The 21,829-nt window shown below is 38.9% G+C and overlaps 1 protein-coding gene across 1 annotated transcript in view; it reads right to left on the bottom strand.

Moving 5' to 3' along the window:
- The window catches only part of CDH8 (cadherin 8), a 358,896-nt gene that overhangs the window by 122,302 nt on the left and 214,765 nt on the right, over positions 1 to 21,829 (bottom strand). Inside the window, exon 7 of the mRNA XM_024750646.1 lies at positions 16,441 to 16,694. Coding sequence (XP_024606414.1) covers positions 16,441 to 16,694 — 254 coding nt within the window. The remainder of the gene's footprint in view (positions 1 to 16,440; positions 16,695 to 21,829) is intronic.

Below are 21,829 nucleotides of genomic sequence, written 5' to 3'. Positions count from 1 at the left end.
ACCAGATGTAATCTTTCTAGGGGGACAAAAGTATTTAAGGTGACCATCCCAAACTTGACTTGGATCCTGAGGCCCATTTTTAGGAACTTCAACTAAGCCTATGCCATTCCCCAGCAAACTGACTTCAAACACACAGGAGAGAGCTAATAAACGTTTGATAGATGTATGGAAATGGCACTTCTCCATTTTTAACATATTCTCTTCTTAAATATGCCATATTATGTTTTCTTCTGCAACACTAAGTCAAATCTGATTGTCCTTTATCAAAAGCAAGGTTGTATAACATATTGTGTCAAATCGGAATGTAGAAATATAAGGAAAAATAGAGGTTTGGTTGAAATGACTCCCATAAATACTTGAACATAAGACAAGAGTACCAGTCTCCCTTTGTTGGGATGCAAAATAGGGGATTTATTTTGCCTTATGAGTGTAATAATGTTAGATAACACTGCTCAGCCTATACAATCAGCTTTGTTTCTCTCAGAATATAAACATTATTATTAAGTTTTGTACCCTAGAGGGAACAGAGACTTCACCAATCAGAAATAAATAAATAAATAAAAACTTTTAAAATCCCAGATCAGCCCTTTTTTTCTTTCAAGCTTCTTATGCCATTTTTCCATCTTAGATCATTTGTTTTAAAATAGTTGATCAATACATGCAGTGTGATCATTTTTTTAACATCTTTATTGGAGCATAAATGCTTTACAATATTGTGTTAGTTTCTGCTGTATAACAGAGAAAATCAGCTATATGTATACATATATCCCCATATCACCTCCCTCGTGTCTCCTTCCCACCCTCCCTAACCCAACCCTCTAAGTGGTCACAAAGCACTGAGCTGATCTCCCTGTGCTACGCAGCTGCTTCCCACTAGCTATCTATTTTACATTTGGTTGTGTATATATGTCAATGCCACTCTCTCACTTAGTCCCAGCCTACCCTTCCCCCTCCCTGTGTCCTCAAGTCCATTCTATATGTCTGCATCTTTATTCCTGTCCTGCCCCTAGGTTCATCAGAACCTTTTTTTTTTTTCTGGGTTCCATATATATGTGTCACCATATGGTATTTCTTTTTTTCTTTCTGACGTACTCCACACTGTATGACAGACTCTAGGTCCATCCACCTCACTACAAGTAACTCAATTTTGTTTCTTTTTATGGCTGAGTAATATTCCATTGTATATATGTGCCACATCTTCTGTATCCATTCATCTGTCGATGGACACCTAGGTTGCTTCCATGTCTTGGTATTGTAAACAGAGCTGCAATGAACACTGTGGTACATGACTCTTTTTGAATTATGGTTTTTTCAGGGTATATGCCCAGTAGTGGGATTGCTGGGTCATACGGTAGTTCTATTATTAGTTTTTAAGAAACCTCCATAGTGTTCTCCATAATGGCTGTATCAATTTAATTCGCACCAACAGTGCAAGCGGATTCCCTTTACTCCACACCCTCTCCAGCATTTATGGTTTGTAGATTTTTTGACAATGGCCGTTCTGACCGGTGTGAAATGATACCTCATGGTAGTTTTGATTTGCACTTCTCTGATGATTAGTGATATTGAGTATCCTTTCATGTGTTTGTTGGCAATCTGTATATCTTCTTTGAAGAAATGTCTATTTAGGTCTTCTGCGCATTTTTGAATTGGGTTGTTTTTTTGATACTGAGCTGCATGAGCAGTTTATATATTTGGGAGATTAATCCTTTGTCAGTTGCTTCATTTGCAAATATTTTCTCCCATTCTGAGGGTTGTCTTTTGGTCTTGTTTATGGTTTCCGTTGCTGTGCAAAAGCTTTGAAGTTTCATTAGGTTCCATTTGTTTATTTTTGTTTTTATTTCCATTACTCTAGGAGGTGGGTCAAAAAGGATCTTGCTGTGACTTATGTCAAAGAGTGTTCTTCTGATGTTTACCTGTAAGAGTTTTAAAGTGTCTGGCCTTCCATTTAGGACTTTAATCCATTTTGAGTTTATTTTTGTGTATGGTGTTAGGAAGTATTCTAATTTCATTCTTTTACATGTAGCTGTCCAGTTTTCCCAGCACCACTTATTGAAGAGGCTGTCTTTTCTCCATTGTATATTCTTGCCTCCTTTATCAAAGATAAGGTGACCATATGTGCGTGAGTTTATCTCTGGGCTTTCTATCCTGTTCCATTGATCTATATTTCTGTTTTTGTGCCAGTACCATACTGTCTTGATTACTGTAGCTTTGTAGTATATTCTGAAGTCTGGGAGCCTGATTCCTCCAGCTCCATTTTTCTTTCTCAAGATTGCTTTGGCTATTGGGGGTCTTTTGTGTTTCCATACAAATTGTGAAATTTTTTGTTCTAGCTCTGTGAAAAATGTCAGTGGTAGTTTGATAGGAATTGCATTGAATCTGTAGATTGCTTTGGGTAATACAGTAATTTCACAATGTTGATTCTTCCAATCGAAGAACATGGTATATCTCTCCATGTGTTTGTATCATCTTTAACTTCTTTCATCAGTGGCTTACAGTTTTCTGAGTTCAGGTCTTTTACCTCCTTAGGTAGGTTTATTCCTAGGTATTTTATTCTTTGTTGCAATGGTAAATGGGAATTTTTCCTTAATTTCTCCTTCAGATTTTTCATCATTAGTATATAGGAATGAAACAGATTTCTGTGCATTAATTTTATATCCTGCTACTTTACCAAATTCATTGATTAGCTCTAGACGTTTTCTGGTAGCATCTTTAGGATTCTCTGTGTATAGTGTCATCTGCAAACAGTGACAGCTTTACTTCTTCTTTTCCAATTTGGATTCCTTTTATTTCTTTTTCTTCTCTGATTGCTGTGGCTAAAACTTCCAAAACTATGTTGAATAATAGTGGTAACAGCAGGCATCCTTGTTTTGATCCTGCTTCAGCTTTTCACAATTGCGAATGATGTTGGCTGTGGGTTTGTCATATGTGGCCTGTATTATGTTGAGGTAAGTTCCCTCTATGCCTACTTTCTGGAGAGTTTTTATCATAAATGTGTGCTGAATTCTGTCAAAAGATTCTGCTGCATCTATTGAGATGATCATATGTTTTTTATCCTTCAATTTGTTAATACAGTGTATCACATTGATTGTTTGCATATATTTAAGAATCCTTGCATTCCTGGGATAAACCCCACTTGATCATGGTGTATGATCCTTTCAATGTGCTGTTGGATTCCGTTTGCTAGTATTTTGTTTAGGATTTTTGCATCTATGTTCATCAGTGATATTGGTCTGTAGTTTTCTTCTTTTGTGACATCTTTGACTGGTTTTGGTATCAGGGTGATGGTGGCCTCATAGAATGAGTTTGTGAGTGTTCCTCCCTCTGCTATATTTTGGAAGAGTTTGAGAAGGATAGGTGTTAGCTCTTCTCTAAATGTTTGAAATAATTCACCTGTGAAGCAATCTGGTCCTGGGCTTTTGTTTGTTGGAAGATTTTTAATCACTGTTTCAATTTCAGTGCTTGTAACTGGTCTATGTATATTTTCTATTTCTTCCTGGTTCAGTCTCGGAAGGCTGCGTGGTGGCCTTGTAGAATGAGTTTGGGAGTGTTCCTCCCTCTGCTATATTTTGGAAGAGTTTGAGGAGGATAGGTGTTAGCTCTTCTCTAAATGTTTGAAATAATTCACCTGTGAAGCAATCTGGTCCTGGGCTTTTGTTTGTTGGAAGATTTTTAATCACTGTTTCAATTTCAGTGCTTGTAACTGGTCTATGTATATTTTCTATTTCTTCCTGGTTCAGTCTCGGAAGGCTGCGCTTTTCTAAGAATTTGTCCATTTCTTCCAGGTTGTCCATTTTATTGGCATATAGTTGCTTGTAGTAAGCCCTTTTGATTCTTCGTATTTCTGCTGGGTGAGTTGTTACTTCTCCTTTTTCATTTCTAATTCTGTTAATTTGAGTCTTCTCCTTGTTTTTCTTGATCAGTCTGGCTAATGGTTTATCAATTTTGTTTTCCTTCTCAAAGAACCAGCTTTTCGTTTTCTTGATCTTTGCTATTGTTTTCTTCATTTCCTTTTCATTTATTTCTGTTCTGATCTTTATGATTTCTTTCCTTCTGATAACTTTGGGTTTTTTTGGTTCTTCTTTCTCTAATTGTTTTAAGTGTAAGATTAGTTTGTTCATTTGAGATTTTTCTTGTTTCTTGAGGTAGAATTGTATTGCTGTAAACTTCCCTCTTAGAACTGCTTTTGCTGCACCCCATAGGTTTTGGGTCTTCGTGTTTTCATTGTCATTTGTTTCTAGGTATTTTTTGATTTCCTGTTTGATTTCTTCAGTGATATCTTGGTTATTTAGTAGCATATTGTTTAGCCTCCATTTGTTTTTATTTTTTTAAGTTTTTTTTCCTGTAATTGCTATCTAGTCTCATAGCGTTGTGTTCAGAAAAGATACTTTATACAATTTCAGTTTTCTTAAATTTGCCAAGGCTTAATTTGTGAACCAAGATATGATCCTGGAGAATGTTCCATGAGCAGGTGAGAGGAAAGTGTATTCTGTTGTTTTTGGATGTAGTGTCCTATAAATATGAATTAATTCCCTCTTGTTTAATGTGTCATTTAAAGCTTGTGTTTCCTTATTTATTTTCATTTTGGATCTCTGTCCGTTGGTGAAAGTGGGGTGTTAAAGTCCCCTACTATTTTGTGTTACTGTCGATTTCTCCTTTTACGGATGTTAGCATTTGCCTTATGTAGTGAGGTTCTCCTATGCTGTGTGCATAAATATTTACAATTGTTGTAACTTCTTCTTGGATTGATCTCGTGATCATTATGTAGTGTCCTTCTTTGTCTCTTGTAATAGTCTTCATTTTAAAGTCTATTTTGTCTGATACGAGAATTGCTACTCCAGCCTTCTTTTGATTTCCATTTGCATGGAATATATTTTCCATCTTTCAGTCTGTATGTGTCACTAGGTCTGAAATGGGTCTCTTGTAGACAGCATATATATGGTCTTGTTTTTGTATCTATTTAGCCAGTCTATGTCTTTTGGTGGGAGCATTTAATCCTTTTACATTTAAGGTAATTATCAATATGTATGTTCCTATTACCATTTTCTTAATTGTTTTGGGTTTGTTTTTGTAGGTCTTTTCTTCTCTTGTGTTTTGTGCCCAAAGATGTTCCTTTAGCATTTGTTGTAAAGGTGGTTTGGTGGTGCTGAGTTATCTTAACTTTTGCTTGTCTGTAAAGGTTTTAATTGCTCCATAGAATCTTAATGAGATCCCTGCTGGGTAGAGTAATCTTGCTTGTAGGTTTTTCCCTTTCACCACTTAAATATGTCCTGCCACTCCCTTCTGGCTTGCAGAGTTTCTACTGAAAGATCAGTTGTTAGCCTTATGGGGGTTCCCTTGTATGTCATTTGTTGCTTTTCCCTTGGTGCTTTTAATATTTTTTTCTTTTTATTTAATTTTTGATAGCTTGATTAATATGTGCCTTGACGTGTTTCTCCTCATATTTGTCCTGTATGGGACTCTCTGCACTTCCTGGACTTGATTGACTATTTCCTTTCCAATGTTAGGGACGTTTTCAACTATAATCTCTTCAAACATTTTCTCAGACCCTTTCTTTTTCTCTTTTTCTTCTGGGACCCCTATAACTTGAATGTTGGTGCATTTAATGTTGTATCAGAGGTCTCTGAGACTGTCCTCAATTCTTCTCATTCTTTTTTCTTTATTCTGCTCTGTGGTAGCTATTTCCACTATTTTGTCTTCCAGGTCACTTATCCGTTCTCCTTCCTCATTTATTCTGCTATTGATTCCTTCTAGACAGTTTTTCATTTCATTTATTGTGTTGTTCATCCTTGTTTGTTTGCTCTTTACTTCTTCTAGGTCCTTGTTAAACGTTTCTTGTATTTTCTCCATTCTATTTCCAAGATTTTGGATCATCTTTACTATCATTACTATGAATTATTTTTCAGGTAGACTGCCTATTTCCTCTTAATTTATTTGGTCTGGTGGGTTTTTATCTTGCTTCTTCATTTGTTGCTTATTTTTCTGTCTTTCCATTTTGCTTAACCTACTGTGTCTGGGGTCTCATTTTCTCAGGCTGCACATTCATGGTTCCCATTGTTTTTGGTGTCTGCCCCCAGTGGGTAAGGTTGTTTCAGTGGCTTGTGTAGATTTCCTGGTGGAGGGCACTGGTGCCCGTGTTCTGGTGGGTGGGGCTGGATCTTGTCTTTCTGGTGGGCAGGTCTGCATCCAGTGTTGTGTTTCGGGATGTCTGTGAACTTAGTATGATTTTAGGCTGCGTCTCTGCTGAAGGGTGGGGTTGTGTTCCTGTGTTGCTAGTTGTTTGGCATGGGGCATCCAACACTGGAGCTTGGTGGCTGTTGGGTGGAGCTGGGTCTTAGCATTGAGATGGAGAATGCTGGGAGAGCTCTTGCCGATTGATATTACATGGGTCTCGGTGGTCTCTGGTGGTCCAGTGTCCTGAACTTGGCTCTCCCACCTCAGAGGTTCAGGCCTGACACCAGGCCCGAGCACCAGGACCCTGTCAGCCACATAGTTTGGGCAGCCATCCTGTCACGGAGTTGCCTGAGGGCCGGGCATCCTGTTGGGGGCTCCTCTCCTTGGGTCCCGGAGACGCCTGAGGGGTGGCCTCCTGTCAGGGGCTTCCCAGTCAGGTGCAGTCACCTGAGGGCCAGGCGTCAGGTCTGAGTCCTGCAGGGCGCTGGGCGCTAACCTTCTCTGCTCCAGGGTGCAGCACTGGGAGGTTCAGCCAGTGTCTGAGACCCAAGTTACGGCTTCCATCAGGTTTATATCTGAGCCCCAGGTTTACGACTTCAAGATTCTTTCAACTTTTTTTCTTTTTCTCTGTGCTCAGTCTACGTCCACTTGCTCATAGGGGGACTGCATTCAGAGTCCTCTCCTCCTGCACTTCAGACCAGAGTTTCTCATCAGTTTGATAATTTTTGATTATTGTTAGTCAGGTTTACCGTACCACACTGGTTAACATTTCAGCTAAATCAATTTGTCGCTTTAGCATTTGCATCTAAAAATGTAGAACAAATATATATTTGCCTAAGAGAAGACACTGTAGTTTGGAGGTAACATGTGGGTTTGGAGCTAGATGACTAGCAGCGTGAAGTTGGGCAAATTACTCCATCAGTAAAGAGGTTCCATGCACTTGTCCGTGATGGACATACTCGGGGCAGATGTCCCTTTAAGGAAGGATGCCAGAGCTGTAGGATGAGCAGGCAGGGGAGACCCTCCAGATAGCAGGTCCTTAGAATCTGCCTCTTTTGCAGAAATTGTCCTCTCCAGGAGTTACCTGGAGATTAAGCCAGCAGAGGGATAAAGGCCCTACCATTCTAGCAGGACACAGGACTCCTCTAATGATCAATACTCATCCCACTGGGTTGGGCCAAGGCTTTGCTGGGATCGCACTGCAGTTTTACTGTTCCCTAAGTCTGCCTGCTTCTGTCCCCTTCCAGTGACAGGTGCTGCCCTCTAACAAACAGCTTGCACTTCAAACTCTATCTACTGCCCAGGAAAACAACCTGCAACCAATGTGTTTAATGGGGATAAGAATACAGGTAATTCATAGAGTTCCTGTAATACAGTGTAAATGAGACATATGTGAAGGGCACTGTGCTAAAACACTAAATAGGCATGACTGAAGATCCACAAAAAGTTTCCAGTATTACTCATTAAATATCTACTCTTGGGCCTCCCTGGTGGCACAGTGGTTGAGAGTCCGCCTGCCGATGCAGGGGACACGGGTTCGTGCCCCGGTCCGGGAAGATCCCACATGCCGCGGAGCGGCTGGGCCCGTGAGCCATGGCCGCTGAGCCTGCGCGTCCAGAGCCTGTGCTCCGCAACGAGAGAGGCCACAACAGTGAGAGGCCCGCGTACCGCAAAAAAAAAAAGAATAATAATAAAAAAAATCTACTCTTGTATTGGAGAATGCATGTTAGAGTTTGTTGAACATACTCCAGCAAGTCTGTTCCAAGTGAAATTCTATTTCATGCCACTTCATGCTTTCAGAGAGAGAAATGCTGCTGTGCAAGTCAGAGGTTTTGCCAAGGCATTGAACTGCAGAGGCCAGCGTCTGCCTAAGGCAATCACCAGCCTCAGTTCTAAAATCCCTGTATCATAGTCATCACTGAGGCCTGGAGAACGGAAAGGGCAGGTAGAAAAATAGGGTATTATGAGAAATTCATGCAAGAAACAAATATATTCCCCAGTCCAAGAGAGTAAGCATCTCAGTCTTTTTCAGGATGTCCTTTCACAGTGTGTATGGTAGTTATGGTGATTTTCCCCAAAGCTACACTAAATGAAGCCAGATTTTTCTGGCTGACTCAACGTTAAGTGCACACTGTCAGGTGCCCCATGAGAACTAACGTCCCAAGGGTTCTAAGGCAAGCATGGGGGACATCAACCCCATCATATACAGCTGGATTCTAATAAAAGAATTTCTTTGACTACTCCAAGTTTAAAAAATATTTTAAAAATCTTACCTTTAGGGAGTTTGCTAGACAGAATAAGATCCTGGAATTATGTGAGAACCAACTATTCAACTTACTGATGAAAATCCAAGCTCTTACCAGTCTATTGTAGGAGATGACAAACTCTTTGATAAAGTAAATATCTTAGGCTTTGCAGGTCATACTGTCTCTGTCACAACTATTCCAATGCAGAGTGGCTGTGTTCCAATAAAACTATATTTTTAAAAAATGTGGGAGGCCAGATTCTGCACACAGGCTATAGTTTGCTGACTTCTGGCCTCATGCAATAGACTTAAAGTATTCACTAGTCATGGGTCCTCCCTTAAGTAGGTTCTATGGAAAGAAAAAGGGGGCAACGTATATTCTACTACACAAATAGGAATAAGTGCCGTGATGTTTGCAATGATCTGCAATGCTTGATGCGTTAGAATCTAGAGTACAGACCAGCACAGAAGCCTGAATGTCCTTTACATCAAATGTTTCATATTCTCTGAAAAATTACAGAAAGTTCAAAGGCTAAATCTCTCCTTCTTAAAGAGTGCAAAGCCCCTGAGCCAAGTAACTCATCTATGAAATCCTGGTGCAAAGAAACTTGAGTTCAAATTGATCTGGCTGCCCTGTCTTTAGTCCCAGTGATGTTCCTTAGAGCCCAGTTAGGGAGATGCTGCTCTTGGAGAAGGGCAGTGTATATTCTACTTTCCAAATTTAACAGGAATAAATGCACTTTTATATTATAAAAACTATTTTGCTGTGGTAAATTCATAGGAAGATACAATGTTGAGCCAACTGCAAGGAAAGATGCTGTTTAGAGCCACTAATAATGAAATAAAGCCCTTAGTTATGAATCACTTAGATACTTCACTGAACTCCAACTGTTTCTTTCTCACTGTTTAATTTCATTCTAGCTTTTGTTATTATGCCTAAAGAAACCATTTTAACATTTTCTCCCATGCACTTCGAGTATCAAAAATTCCATCTACAAGTTTTCAACTTTTGCCTCTAATTGCTCTACTGGTTGCTCTAACTGCTTTAATAAATAATATTATCTGAGTTCTGCTAGTCCCAGAATTCTAAAGTCCCTGCATCACATATTATTTATTATTCCTTTAAGGGAAAAAAGGAGTCTTTTTTCTACCCAAAGCTTCTCTTTATAGTGAGAGAGAAGGAGGAGGGAGGAAGGGAGGGAGGGAATAAAAAATGAGAGAAAATTATATACATACAGTCCACCCTCCAGATTAATACTAGGTTCTGTAGAGTGTGAGGTATTTCCACTTTAACATCACTGGATATCTGTGGTTGCTTCTATTGCAATTCCTTAGACAACTAGGAGACCTCTTCCTCTATGTGACCCTGAAGTTCCATAATCTAGTTTTGTTTATCATTTTCAGATAGCCTTAAAGGTTAGTTAGATAAATGTGAAAGACTTGAATTTAACATGGCTATTTAACCAGCCTCCTTACTACAGAACAGGGTCCATGAGGGCAGAGGATCTGTCTTTATAGAAATTCCTTAGGAAACCATAGATTAGATAGATATAGATATAGATATAAATATATAGATATGGATATAGACAAGTCATATGTGCCATAGAATATAATATATAGTATATATAACATGTTATATATATACAGTAATGTGAATGAATGGCCATGTGACTAAATGAATATATGACTTAATACTAATCTCTATTAGCTGAATTAGCAGTACAGTGAGTGTTTGGGGGAAATGACTTGGAAAAGCTGGTACTGTTGAATTGGGAGACAAACTTTAACTGGCTATGAGTGCACAGGAACTAAGTGACCAAGTTTTAATTGTTTTAAAAAGACTCAGTCCGTGTACTAGACCCTTGTACCCTGTTGGTAGGAATGCAAAGTGGTGCAGCAGCTACAGAAAACAGTATGACAGTTCCTAAAAAAATTAAAATAGAACTACCATATAATTCAGCAATCTCACTTCAGGGCATTTATTCAAACTAACTGAAATCATATTAGCACTCCTACGTAGCATTATTCACAATAGCCAAGATGTGGAAACAACCTAAATGTCCATCGAGAGATGAATGGATAAAGAAAATGTGGTGTATAGACAGAATGGAGTATTATTCAGCCTTAAAAAGAAGAAAATTCTGTAATGTGCGGCAACATCAATGAGCCTGGAGGACATTTTGCTAAGTACAAGAAACCAGCCACAGAAGGATATTATAGCATGATTCCACTTATATGAGGTATCTAAAATAGTCAGCCATGGAAGCATAGAACGGTGGCTGCCAGGGGCTGGGAGAAGGGAGGAATGAGAAGTTGCCAATCAACGGCTATAAAGTTTCAGTTACGTAAGACAAATAAGTTTTAGGGATGTGCTGTGTAACACTGTGCTTGCAGTTAACAGTACTGTGCTGTACACTTAAAAATCTGTTAAAAGGGTAGATCTCATGTAAAGTGTTCTTATCACAATTAAAAACAACAACAACAAAAAGACAAAGTCTCTGGGGGATTATTGCAAGATTGAGGAGAGAGTCAATCGATACACAGTTTATTCGCCAAACAATTGCCAGGTTTTCTACAGTATGAAGCATTTTCACTGTAGCATCATTGGACATCAGGACTATAAGAAGTGTTTTCAGGAAAAGAGCTCATGAACAGCAAGCCTGGTAACTGAGGCGAATTATAAAAATGCCAGAATACAAGTAGGAAAAAAAAAAAAAAAAAGCAGGGTCTTGTGTTGAGTAGGCACTTGCATTCAACAGAGGAATTAGGGCAACAGAGCACTGTGGCCACCTCATGTGTCAGCCTGCTTCACCTGCTGAATGGCCATTATTCCCACTTTTAATTTAAGCAGCTCATGCAGTCTTACGGAGAATGCTTTGCAAAAAATAAATAGGAAGCAACTATCTAAAAAAACAGTCACATGCCACTCAAAGCCATGGTGAAATCAAATACACACTTGACATGACTTTACTGAGAGGAAAAAAAGGAGCCATAGCAGGTTTACATGAAAGCACTGACCTGTATTTAACACTTACTCTGTGCTAGGAAGTTTCACCTTATGGATAAACGATTTGCTCCCTCAAATGCCATTTCAGAGTGTCTATCACAAAGTACCGACTCAGTAAACATTAGCTGTCATTATCCTACCCACCTCATGCAAAATACCAGAACGTAGCAAAGCATGCACAGACATAGTCATCAGTGGTAAGAAGAAACCCGGGTTTAAACCCTGGCCCCATACCCCCTGCTATGTCAACATGCACAGGAAGCATCTTTTCAGAGCCTCAGTCTCCTCCATAACGCTGGAATCATACTGACTACTTCATAGGTGTCTTTTGTGAGAATTAAGTGAAACGATACATAATAGAAACTTAGCACAATGTCTGATTCATCAAATAACAATAACGTTGTTTTTTCCTTTACCTCCCTAATCACAATTTGGTTCACAACCGATAGTAACAAACCCATACAAAGGGGCTAGACTGATGAGAAAGGAACACTCCACCCATACTCTGGTTAATTCCACAGACCTGATATATGTATGCCCCTTTTTCCTGGTATGCATCCTGGACTGAATGAGACCATTTAGAGAATGAATGGTTTATTATTTCAATTAAATCGGTCCTGCTAATTCAATGCAGTCTTGTTTATAATAGCCAAGATATGGAAACAACCTAAGTGTCCATCTACGGATGAATGGGTAAAGAAGATGCCACACAAACATGTACACACGCACACAACGGAATATTAGTCATAAAAAAAAGAATGAAATCCTGCCATTTCTGAAAACACAGACAGACCGTGAAGGTATTATGATTAGTGAAATAAGTCAGAGAAAGACAAATACTGTATGATTTTACTCATGTGTGTCATCTGAGACAAACTAATGAACAAACAAAATAAAATAAAAACAAATTCATAAATACAGAGAATAGATTAGTAGCTACCAAGAAGGGAACAGGGTTGAGGAGGTGAAGTGGATGAAGGGGATCTGCTGTATGGTGATGGATGGTGACTAGACTTGTGGTGGTGCTCTCTCTGTAGTGTATGCAGATGTTGAACTATAATGCTGTACACCTGAAAATTATATAATTAAAAATAAACAAACACATAAAAGAAGATTTTGAGAAAAAAAATTGGTCCTGCTAAGCCATCACAACACGTAGAGACACAGTTTGAGTCACAGAGATCATAGGGAAAGAAAGGGTGTGTGACAAAGGAACAGAAAGCAGGCATTGCACTGCCAGAAAAAAAAAAAAAGTATGCACCACAGTTCCATTCTTGACTATTTGTATGAGAGTGGGCAAGTTAGTCTTTTCATCCTCGGTTTTCTCATCTGTTAAGAGAGTACACATATTATCTCATAAAGGTGTTAGGAAATGAACTGAATACATTTAGCACATCCCTGCCACATAGTAAGCACTCACTAGTAACAATATTCATCACAGTAGCAAGGGCAAATTAGACTAAATGATGTTAATTAGACGATTTAGCATGTAACTGTTAAATAAAAAAATAACAGGTAATTCTGCACCGTCAGCAACCTTGAGTAGAAGGATCTCTGCTAAAATGACTACTAGGATTTTATTTTTATTTTACTTTATTATTTTTATTTATTTATTTATTTATTTGGAGCAGAGAAAGGTTTATTGCAAGGTGAAATGAGTACTAGGTTTTTAATTTGCATTTAAGATATGAAATTTATGGTGGCTTTATTAGTTGGTAGTGTTAATAGCTCCAAAGATGGTATTATCCCAAAATACAGATGAGGAAGCTGAGTCTCAGAGAATTCCAAGAGACCAGCTGTCTGACTGGGAAGTAGGAGTGACAGGATTTGAAATGCAGTCTGCTGTAGTTTCAAGATATGGCATCTTTTAAATAATTTACACAATCGTATCCTGTATTACTGAGAGGCATACGGTACTGAAGAAAGTAGCACATGCTTCATTAATGTTCCTGGAAGGGAGACGGTAAGACCATGAAGTTTGCCTCTGTGTCACTGTCTGTTTGCCCTGATGGGCTTATACAGACATAGATATAGATTCAGATATGTTTATACACGTAGAAATAGGTTTAGTTTTAAGAATTTTAATATACATGATATTTTCAGCTTGACAATGTGCTCTCAAAAGAAGCTGAGTCTTAGAGGAAGTTGACCAACCAATTAATGACTGCATGTTTTAACATGGCAGATGCCACAATAAATGCCTATTTCTTGCTGGATGGCAAGGTAAACATTCCCCTAAAAGATGCGTACATTCTTGTTAGCATATAAAATACAACAGCCCTAAAGAGAAAATCATGCTTTGTTATTTGTTACTTGATAGTTCCCTGAGTATCTGTGTCCTCTAGTTCTGTTTAAAAAGGTTAAATGGCTCTAAGTCTGTCTGCTAGACTTATAAGGAACGATGCACTGCTCTGGCTAGTCAGGAAATTTAATTTTCTACACAAATTAACCAATTGTGCATCGATAGAGGAAAGCTGCTCTCCATTACCCAGTTGGGGGACAGGGGTTGGGGGAGGGACAACTGCAAAAATGCAGAACTGATACTGAAAAATGCAGTTGGTGATTCTTACATTCTAGATTCATTCCTATGGAGCCAGTCCACCTCCAGTCAGAACGGTGTGGGGCTCACTTTCTGAATAATGCATCAAAACCCTGTTGTAAATGATTTGAAACAGTAATCGCCCCTTCTTTGGGTGAAACCATATATGCCAAGGAACTAGCACTTGCCTGACATCTATCAGAGCTAGAGTATGCCTGTGTCATCAAGTGGTACTTTATCTGTCCATCCCTTCCTGGTTACACAGCCCTAGACCCCCTTTAGCTTGCCTGGAAACAAAATGCTTCCAAGTTGGGCAGTTGTTACTAAGCAGCCTCAAGCTTCTTCTTCACCTGCCTTTTATGCCACCGACAAGTATAAAGAATAACAATAGCAATAAGAACAATCAGCTACAGTGATAACCATCACTGATTCCCTGTGAGCTGGAATGATTATCAGTAGATCTCCATTTTTACATCAGTCAATGGATAGATTATAAAATGGGCAGAAACAAGTGGGGAGCTATGAACCTGGATATTTACCCACTTCTAACCAATCTGAGGTTAGTATTGGCATCAAAAGTTACTCAAACTTCATCTCCAGCTGATGAAGAACATGCTTCTGCACAGGAAGTCTGTTCCCGCTGGTACTATAGAGTCCATGTTTTGGGTGTACATGGGATTGCCCTGATATCCAAATCCCCATTTGCCCTGAGGGCCCTCAGCTTGGCGTGCTCCTGGCCCCCTGTGGGTTCTTTGCTGACAAGAGTAGAAATCTTGGCAAGTCAAATGCTAAACTGACCCCATGGCTGGTCTCTCAGTTAGGCCAATCTTGTTTACTTTCTTCATATTCTTTCTTATGCCTGAAGATGTGAAGAAAGTGGCAATTGCTCTGTTCTGTGTTCTTTCAGAAGAAATGGAAAACGGGGCAGATTCATTCGTTCAACAAGTACCACTGTCTCTATTTATATTAGAATTTCAGTATAAAGCCATTTCACAACTTCACTATTTAGTCAAAAAATGGATGCCCATGTAAATTTATTTTTCTGGATACTTCCTGCCCTTGGATTCAATACTTGTCCCTTTGACAGATATGATTTTCTTAGCCAAACAGAGGCCATTCTGTGTGTCCACAACTTGTTGAGTTCCTTTACGACAGAGAATGGGCCACTGACCATTCCTCAAATCCCCTTCTTAGAGGTTGAGCTCTTTTGAAGAAAGGATTTTTTTTTTTAATATCCTTATGAGATACACTCTACTATCCTGAATTTAGAAATGACTTGTGTTAAAAACAACTTTTCCAGACCTGAAAATAATTCTTTTTTTGCCCAAACTCAAATTATTTGGGGCACTGATTATTCTGCTGGGTTTCACCTCCAGCCTCATAGTTTCAGCACCCTTGGGAGTATTGGGAGTTTAATACACAAAAAAGAAGTGAATAAGTAAAGCTTTCATAAAGCTCACTTGTCTAGAGTTTCCCTGAATAAAGTAATTAGAAAGATATCTGCCATAGGTCCCTGTAACTTAGAAATTGAATGACTTGGATATAAGCTGACATCTAACTCATAAATTAACTGGACAATTCTTTAAAACCGTATTCTTCCGTCTAGTTTTCTCTCTTTTTCAACAAACATTTCTAATGCAATATTTGAAATCCACACTCAAACACATCATTAACTAACACTTCACCCTTGGAGACCAGTGGACAAAGTTACAGATTTTCAGTGTTCTTTCAGAAGAAAGCTATTTAGCTCGAGCATCTACTGTCATTTGGGTGACTGGCAAAGAGAAAAGATGTACACAGTTCAACAACAAGAAAAACCCAGAACTGAGCCTTATTTCTAAAAAAAGGAAGAAAAACTTTAACAAGGGATTATATTTCTCATCCTGGGAAAATTTTTGAGCAGGGAAAGTATAAACAAAAGATATCTTTGAAATGGCAGAGAAAGGTTTTGTCTAAAAGGCACCGCTCCAAACATGCTGACCTATCAGAAATGCCCATAAAGTGATAAAAAGATCATTTCAAAGCCAAACAGCGAACACAGAAATAAGACAGGGGGCCTCTTAATGTGTTGAGACAGTGATCTCATGCCTCTAAATTCTTATACATAATTCACTGTAACTGTCAAAGGAGAAAGAAAGAAAGAAAAAAAAAAAACAGCAATACTTTTCTAACGCTAGAAAAAAACCCCACAAACAAGCAAAAACAATATCACATAAAAGATCCACCCAAATGCACTGCAAAATATATTCGATTTGGCTTTTTCATTAAGCTCTCTGAAAGCTTAATAGCTTTCTTCATCTTGATATTCCTGGCTCTGGGCATTGTATGCAGCTCTTCGCAGGTGTGTACAACACACACACACAAGCACGTGAACATAGTCTCAAAGGCAGCCACACAGACTGCATACGTAATTACATTTTGTACTGATGTGCTTGTCAGGCACTACAGCCAGTTTTCCTTTCAAAAGAGAAATACCTTATAGGACTGGAGGTGATGTCGGGGTCACGAGCGGTCACTTGCCCAATCACGGAGTTGAGAGCAGCATTTTCATGAACTTCGAGGAGGTAAGTCGGTGAAGAGAAGACTGGAGGCTCATCTGCATCTTCGACAACAATTTTGACCGTCGCCGTGTCTTTAAAGGGCCCCCTGCTGCTGAAACGCGGGTCAGTGTGGACATTGGCTGCCTCTACCTTCAGCGTATAGGATCTTTTGGTCTCAAAATCCAGAGGCTGTTAAGAAATGACAAAGATGAATGTTTCTCACTAATGACCACAGCAGCGAGAACAAATGAGTATAATGCTGATGGATGATCGTTATGTGCATTTAAGCCCATTTGTGAGCCTTAATGGGATCACTCTCCATTCCCCCAGATTCAACCTGTAAATTTTACAGGCATTTATTGATACCTGTTTATTATACAAGCTCAGTGAATCTAATCTCCTACTGTTTTGTTTTGTTTTGCTCATTTCACTTGGAATTCATAAAATATTCACAGTCATGAATTGTGCCATCAAAATTTCACTTCAGAGTCATAATAAAATTTTACTAGTGAAGGCATGATCTGCATACCAATCAGCCAGTTAATCGGGCCTCTGCTCGTCAGAGATAAGGCAGCATCGAACATAATCTCTATCTGGGAAGAATATTTTATCATTTCTGCAACAGTGTGTGAAATGTAAAGAACTAGAAATAATCATTGTTTAGTCCATGGAGACATTATAAAGCACAATTTAGCACTAATCCCAACAAAGAGTGTTTTCTTATTTCACTTCCAGAGCATCACTGCTTTACTGACCATGTGGCTAAAATGAGGCTTATTATTTTTTAGGGCATTCTTAAAAGGTCTCTATTATATGAGTTCTGTGCTGTGAAGCAGGTGGGCATATAAAGAAATATGTATACAGACGCATATCTACCTGTGTTTATATTTAGGACAGATGATAGATAGATAGATAGATAGACAGACAGACAGGTAGGTAACTAGGTCTGGTGGTGACTTCCACCAACCAGTTAAAAGCAATTTGAAATTACCTCACTGCACCATTACTGAAAATATTTCTGACCTATTAATACCTCTCTCCTTAAAAGCCCCAGAGACTTAACTTAATGACCTATGTAAATAGAGGCAGGTAAAAGAACACAGTCCCCTTCAATGACCAGAAGGCCATCTGCATCAGAACCCTCACAGTCCAATTCTCTCAGCAACACATAATACTTCAGATGTCAAGGATGTATTTCTGTCAAGGTTCAAAGAGACAATTTAGATTTCCATGGCAATTCTTATAAGAAATTGAACTTTACATCTGCGGTGCAAATTTTAAAAAAATAAGCTGGAACACAAGCTAGCATTAGTGAACTCTTTCAGAACTCCTATACAAGCTTAAATATATATTCTTATTTCAAAATTTTATGTTGATTCTTATATTCGAATTTCATTCTAATTGGACTTCGATTTTTTTGATATATTTTCTAATAAAAAAGGTAGGTACTCAATCCCCTGTCTAGTCTGAAATTACTAAACACATGTACCCATATGTACATGAATAGGCAATTCAACATCAACATTTTCACAATTTGCTAATCACCCCTACTGTAACAATTTTGTAATCTCAAATTCTCTACAAACGCTGTTAAGCATAAGAGATTATATTCTGCTTAATTCTTTGCCCAACTTAATGACAATCTACCGGAACACATCCTGGTGTCCTTGGGATTTTGTCAGACAAAAAAGAGGACCCATGAATTGCAGGAAAATGACTCCCTACAGATTGTTCTCTAGAGTAAAATACATGGGATTTTTGGTGTCAAGATGTGTAGTATATGCTTCCAAGTTTATGAATAATGGTGAATAAAAATACAGCAAACAGCTAATTGCTTCAGTTTATAAAAGCACCTTATGGTAACAAAGAATAGCAGTTAATAATAACAACAAAAATGACATTAGCAATCATTAGCCAAGGAAAATGTGTCTCTGGGTTAGTCAATAATTGACTCAAGTATAATTATACTGTACTCTAACATACGAGTTTTTAAATACTTTGCAACTCTTAATACTGAGCTCCATCCAGGTTTAAAGAGAGTGTTACTCAGCAAAGTTAAAACAGATGCAGCCATTTTCTTTTCAAAATTGATTTTTAAAATTGATTTTGTATATAAAACTATATCCAGAAAATCCCAGGTTCTCACTTTCAATACCTCCCCAAAAGGGGATTTTAAGAGCATGACCACTGGGAGCACATCCCTGTGTAACATGACAGAGAGAGTCAGATAGTAAGCTTGGAGTCATGTCATTGTAATGCTGATCAAGACAGAGGGCAAAATTATTGGCTCCTGACAGTGTGACCTATTATCTATCTTCTAATTCATGAATCAGCAAATCCGTTTTAAAATTAATTTGTACTACTTCATGGCAAGCATATAAAGAACAATGTTGAACAAAATACTCATGATGAAGATAAAAGGGTATTTTTCTTTGCAAATGCCCATGTCTGTAAAACACTGAACTGTGTTCTACACGTTTCTTAATGAATGTAGTTGTCACAATGAGAAATAAATATGGAAAATGTACAGAATTTTTCACATTTACCACACGCACACAAATGATCGTGAGCAAAAGCAGTCACAGATTGCAATATGGAGAGACATACCATGCTCCTGGATTGGAAGAATCAATATTGTGAAAATGACTATACGACCCAAAGCAATCTGCAGGTTCAATGCAATCCCTAACAAATTACCAGACACTTTTCACAGAATTAGAGCAAAAAATTATACAATTTGTATGGAAACACAAAAGACCCTGAATAGCCAAAGCAATCTTGAGGTAAGAAAAAGGAGCTGGAGGAATCAGACTCCCAACTTCGGGCTATACTACAAAGCTACAGTAATCAAGACAGTATGGTATTGGCACCAAAACAGAAATATTAGATCAATGGAACAGGATAGAAAGCCCAGAGGTAAACCCACGTACATATGGTTACCTTATCTTTGATAAAGGAGGCAAGAATATACAATGGAGAAAAGACAGCCTCTTCAATAAGTGGTGCTGGGAAAACTGGACAGCTACATGTAAAAGAATGAAATTAGAACACTCCCTAACACCATACACAAAAATAAACTCAAATTGCATTAAAGACCTAAATGTAAGGCTAGACACTATAAAACTTTTAGAGGAAAACATAGGAAGAACACTCTATGACATAAATCACAGCAAGATCCTTTTTGACCCACCTCCTAGAGAAATGGAAATAAGAACACAAACAAATGGGACCTAATGAAACTTCAAAGCTTTTGCACAGCAAAGGAAACCATAAACAAGACGAAAAGACAACCCTCAGAATGGGAGAAAACATTTGTAAACGAATCAACGGACAAAGTATTAATCTCCCAAATATATAAACAGCTCATGCAGCTCAATATTAAAAAAACAAACAACCCAATCTAAAAATGGGCAGAAGCCCTAAACAGACATTTCTCCAAAGGAGACATACAGATGGCCAAGAGGCACATGAAAAGATGCTCAACATCACTAATTATCAGAGAAATGCAGATCAAAACTAGAATGAGGTATCACCTCACACGAGTCAGAATGGCCATCATCAAAAAATCTACAAACAACAAATGATGGAGAGGGTGCAGAGAAAAGGGAAGCCTCTTGCACTGTTGGTGGGAATGTAAATTGATTCAGCCACTGTGGAGAACAGTATGGACGTTCCTTAAAAAACTGAAAATAGGGGTTTCCCTGGTGGCGCAGTGGTTGAGAGTCCGCCTGCCGATGCAGGGGACACGGGTTCGTGCCCCGGTCTGGGAGGATCCCACATGCCGCGGAGCGGCTTGGCCTGTGAGCCATGGCCGCTGAGCCTGCGCGTCCGGAGCCTGTGCTCTGCAATGGGAGAGGCCACAGCAGTGAGAGGCCCGTGTACCACACACACACAAAAAAAAAAAAAAAAAAAAAAAAACCCCTGAAAACAGAACTACTATATGACCCAGGAATCCCACTACTGGGCATATACCATATTTTGGACATGTGTCCAAAAGACACACGTACCCCAATGTTCATTGCAGCACTATTTACAATAGCCAGGTCACGGAAACAACTTAAATGTCCATCAACATCTGAATGGATAAAGAAGATGTGGTACATATATGTAATGGAATATTATTCAGCCACAAAAAGAAATGAAATTGGATCATTCGTAGAGATGTGGATGGACCTTGAGTCTGTCATACAGAGTGAAGTAAGTCAGAAAGAGAAAAACAAATATCGTATATTAACTCATATATGTGGAATCCAGAAAAATGGTAGAGATGAACCTATTTGCAGGGCAGGAATAGAAAGGCAGACGTAGAGAACGGACGTGTGGACATGGAGGGGAAGGGAAGGGGAGGACGAATTGGGAGATTAGGTTTGACATAAATACATTACCATGTGTAAAACAGATAGCTAGTGGGAACCTGCTGTATAGCACAGGGAGCTGAGCTTGGTGCTATGTGATGGCCTAGTTGGGTGGGATGAAGGCGGGGAGGGAGGTCCAAGAGGCAGGGGATATGTGTATGCATACGGCTGATTCACTTCACTTTGTGGCAGAAACTAACACAACATTGTAAAGCAATTATACTCCAATTTAAAAAAAGCCATATATTCTTTGTATTATTTATGGAGATGTTTCTTTCTCCAATGGTAGCCCCACAACCAGGAAAAAAGCAAAGATGAGCTTCATTGACCACAATGCTTGGTCATTTGATCACAGTTAGGAGCATCTAATGATAGCAGGGTGGGCCCTGTCCTTCCGGTGCCAGAACTAGCCAGAATAACTGAAGCTGACTACTTTGTCTGTCTTTGAGTTTCCCTAAAAGCAGAGCCTGCAGTGAAGACACAGGAAACTTGAATGCATTTTGCAGAGATATTCTAGGAAGCAGGAGATTAGAAATGGGGAGAGTTCTACAGAAAAGGATGAAAAGCCATTGAACTTGCCACCTCTATGGGCTGATGAGGATTATTCCCACTGAAAATCCTCTACGGAATCATAAACAATATGCCTCACAATAATTTCTTCAGTGAATAGGAACTGTCCACCAATCTTTGTCCCTCATTGCTTAAAGGTTGCTTTCAGAGTGTTGGCTTTCCTACATAGGTGGATGCTCTGGACAAGAACTGAGCAAGTTCCTGCAGCTCATGGAACAACACTGAAACACAGAGAGGAAAGAAATGATGGGTGAGATGGGAGGCTAGCACCACCATGGTCACTGTTCACCGAGGTTTAGCTGAAATATAAAGTAGGACTAGAAGATAGGATGTGCAAAAAGCACTCACTTTTGCACAGCTCAAGAAGGCAAACCTCCTCCAGTTGTAAGATTACATCAG

This window comes from Neophocaena asiaeorientalis, unplaced genomic scaffold (assembly GCF_003031525.2).
Source record: "Neophocaena asiaeorientalis asiaeorientalis breed wild unplaced genomic scaffold, Neophocaena_asiaeorientalis_V1.1 scaffold470, whole genome shotgun sequence".
Taxonomy (NCBI): Eukaryota; Metazoa; Chordata; class Mammalia; order Artiodactyla; family Phocoenidae; genus Neophocaena; species Neophocaena asiaeorientalis.
Note: the sequence above shows the minus strand (reverse complement) of the source record. Positions and strands in the feature narration are given on the sequence as shown.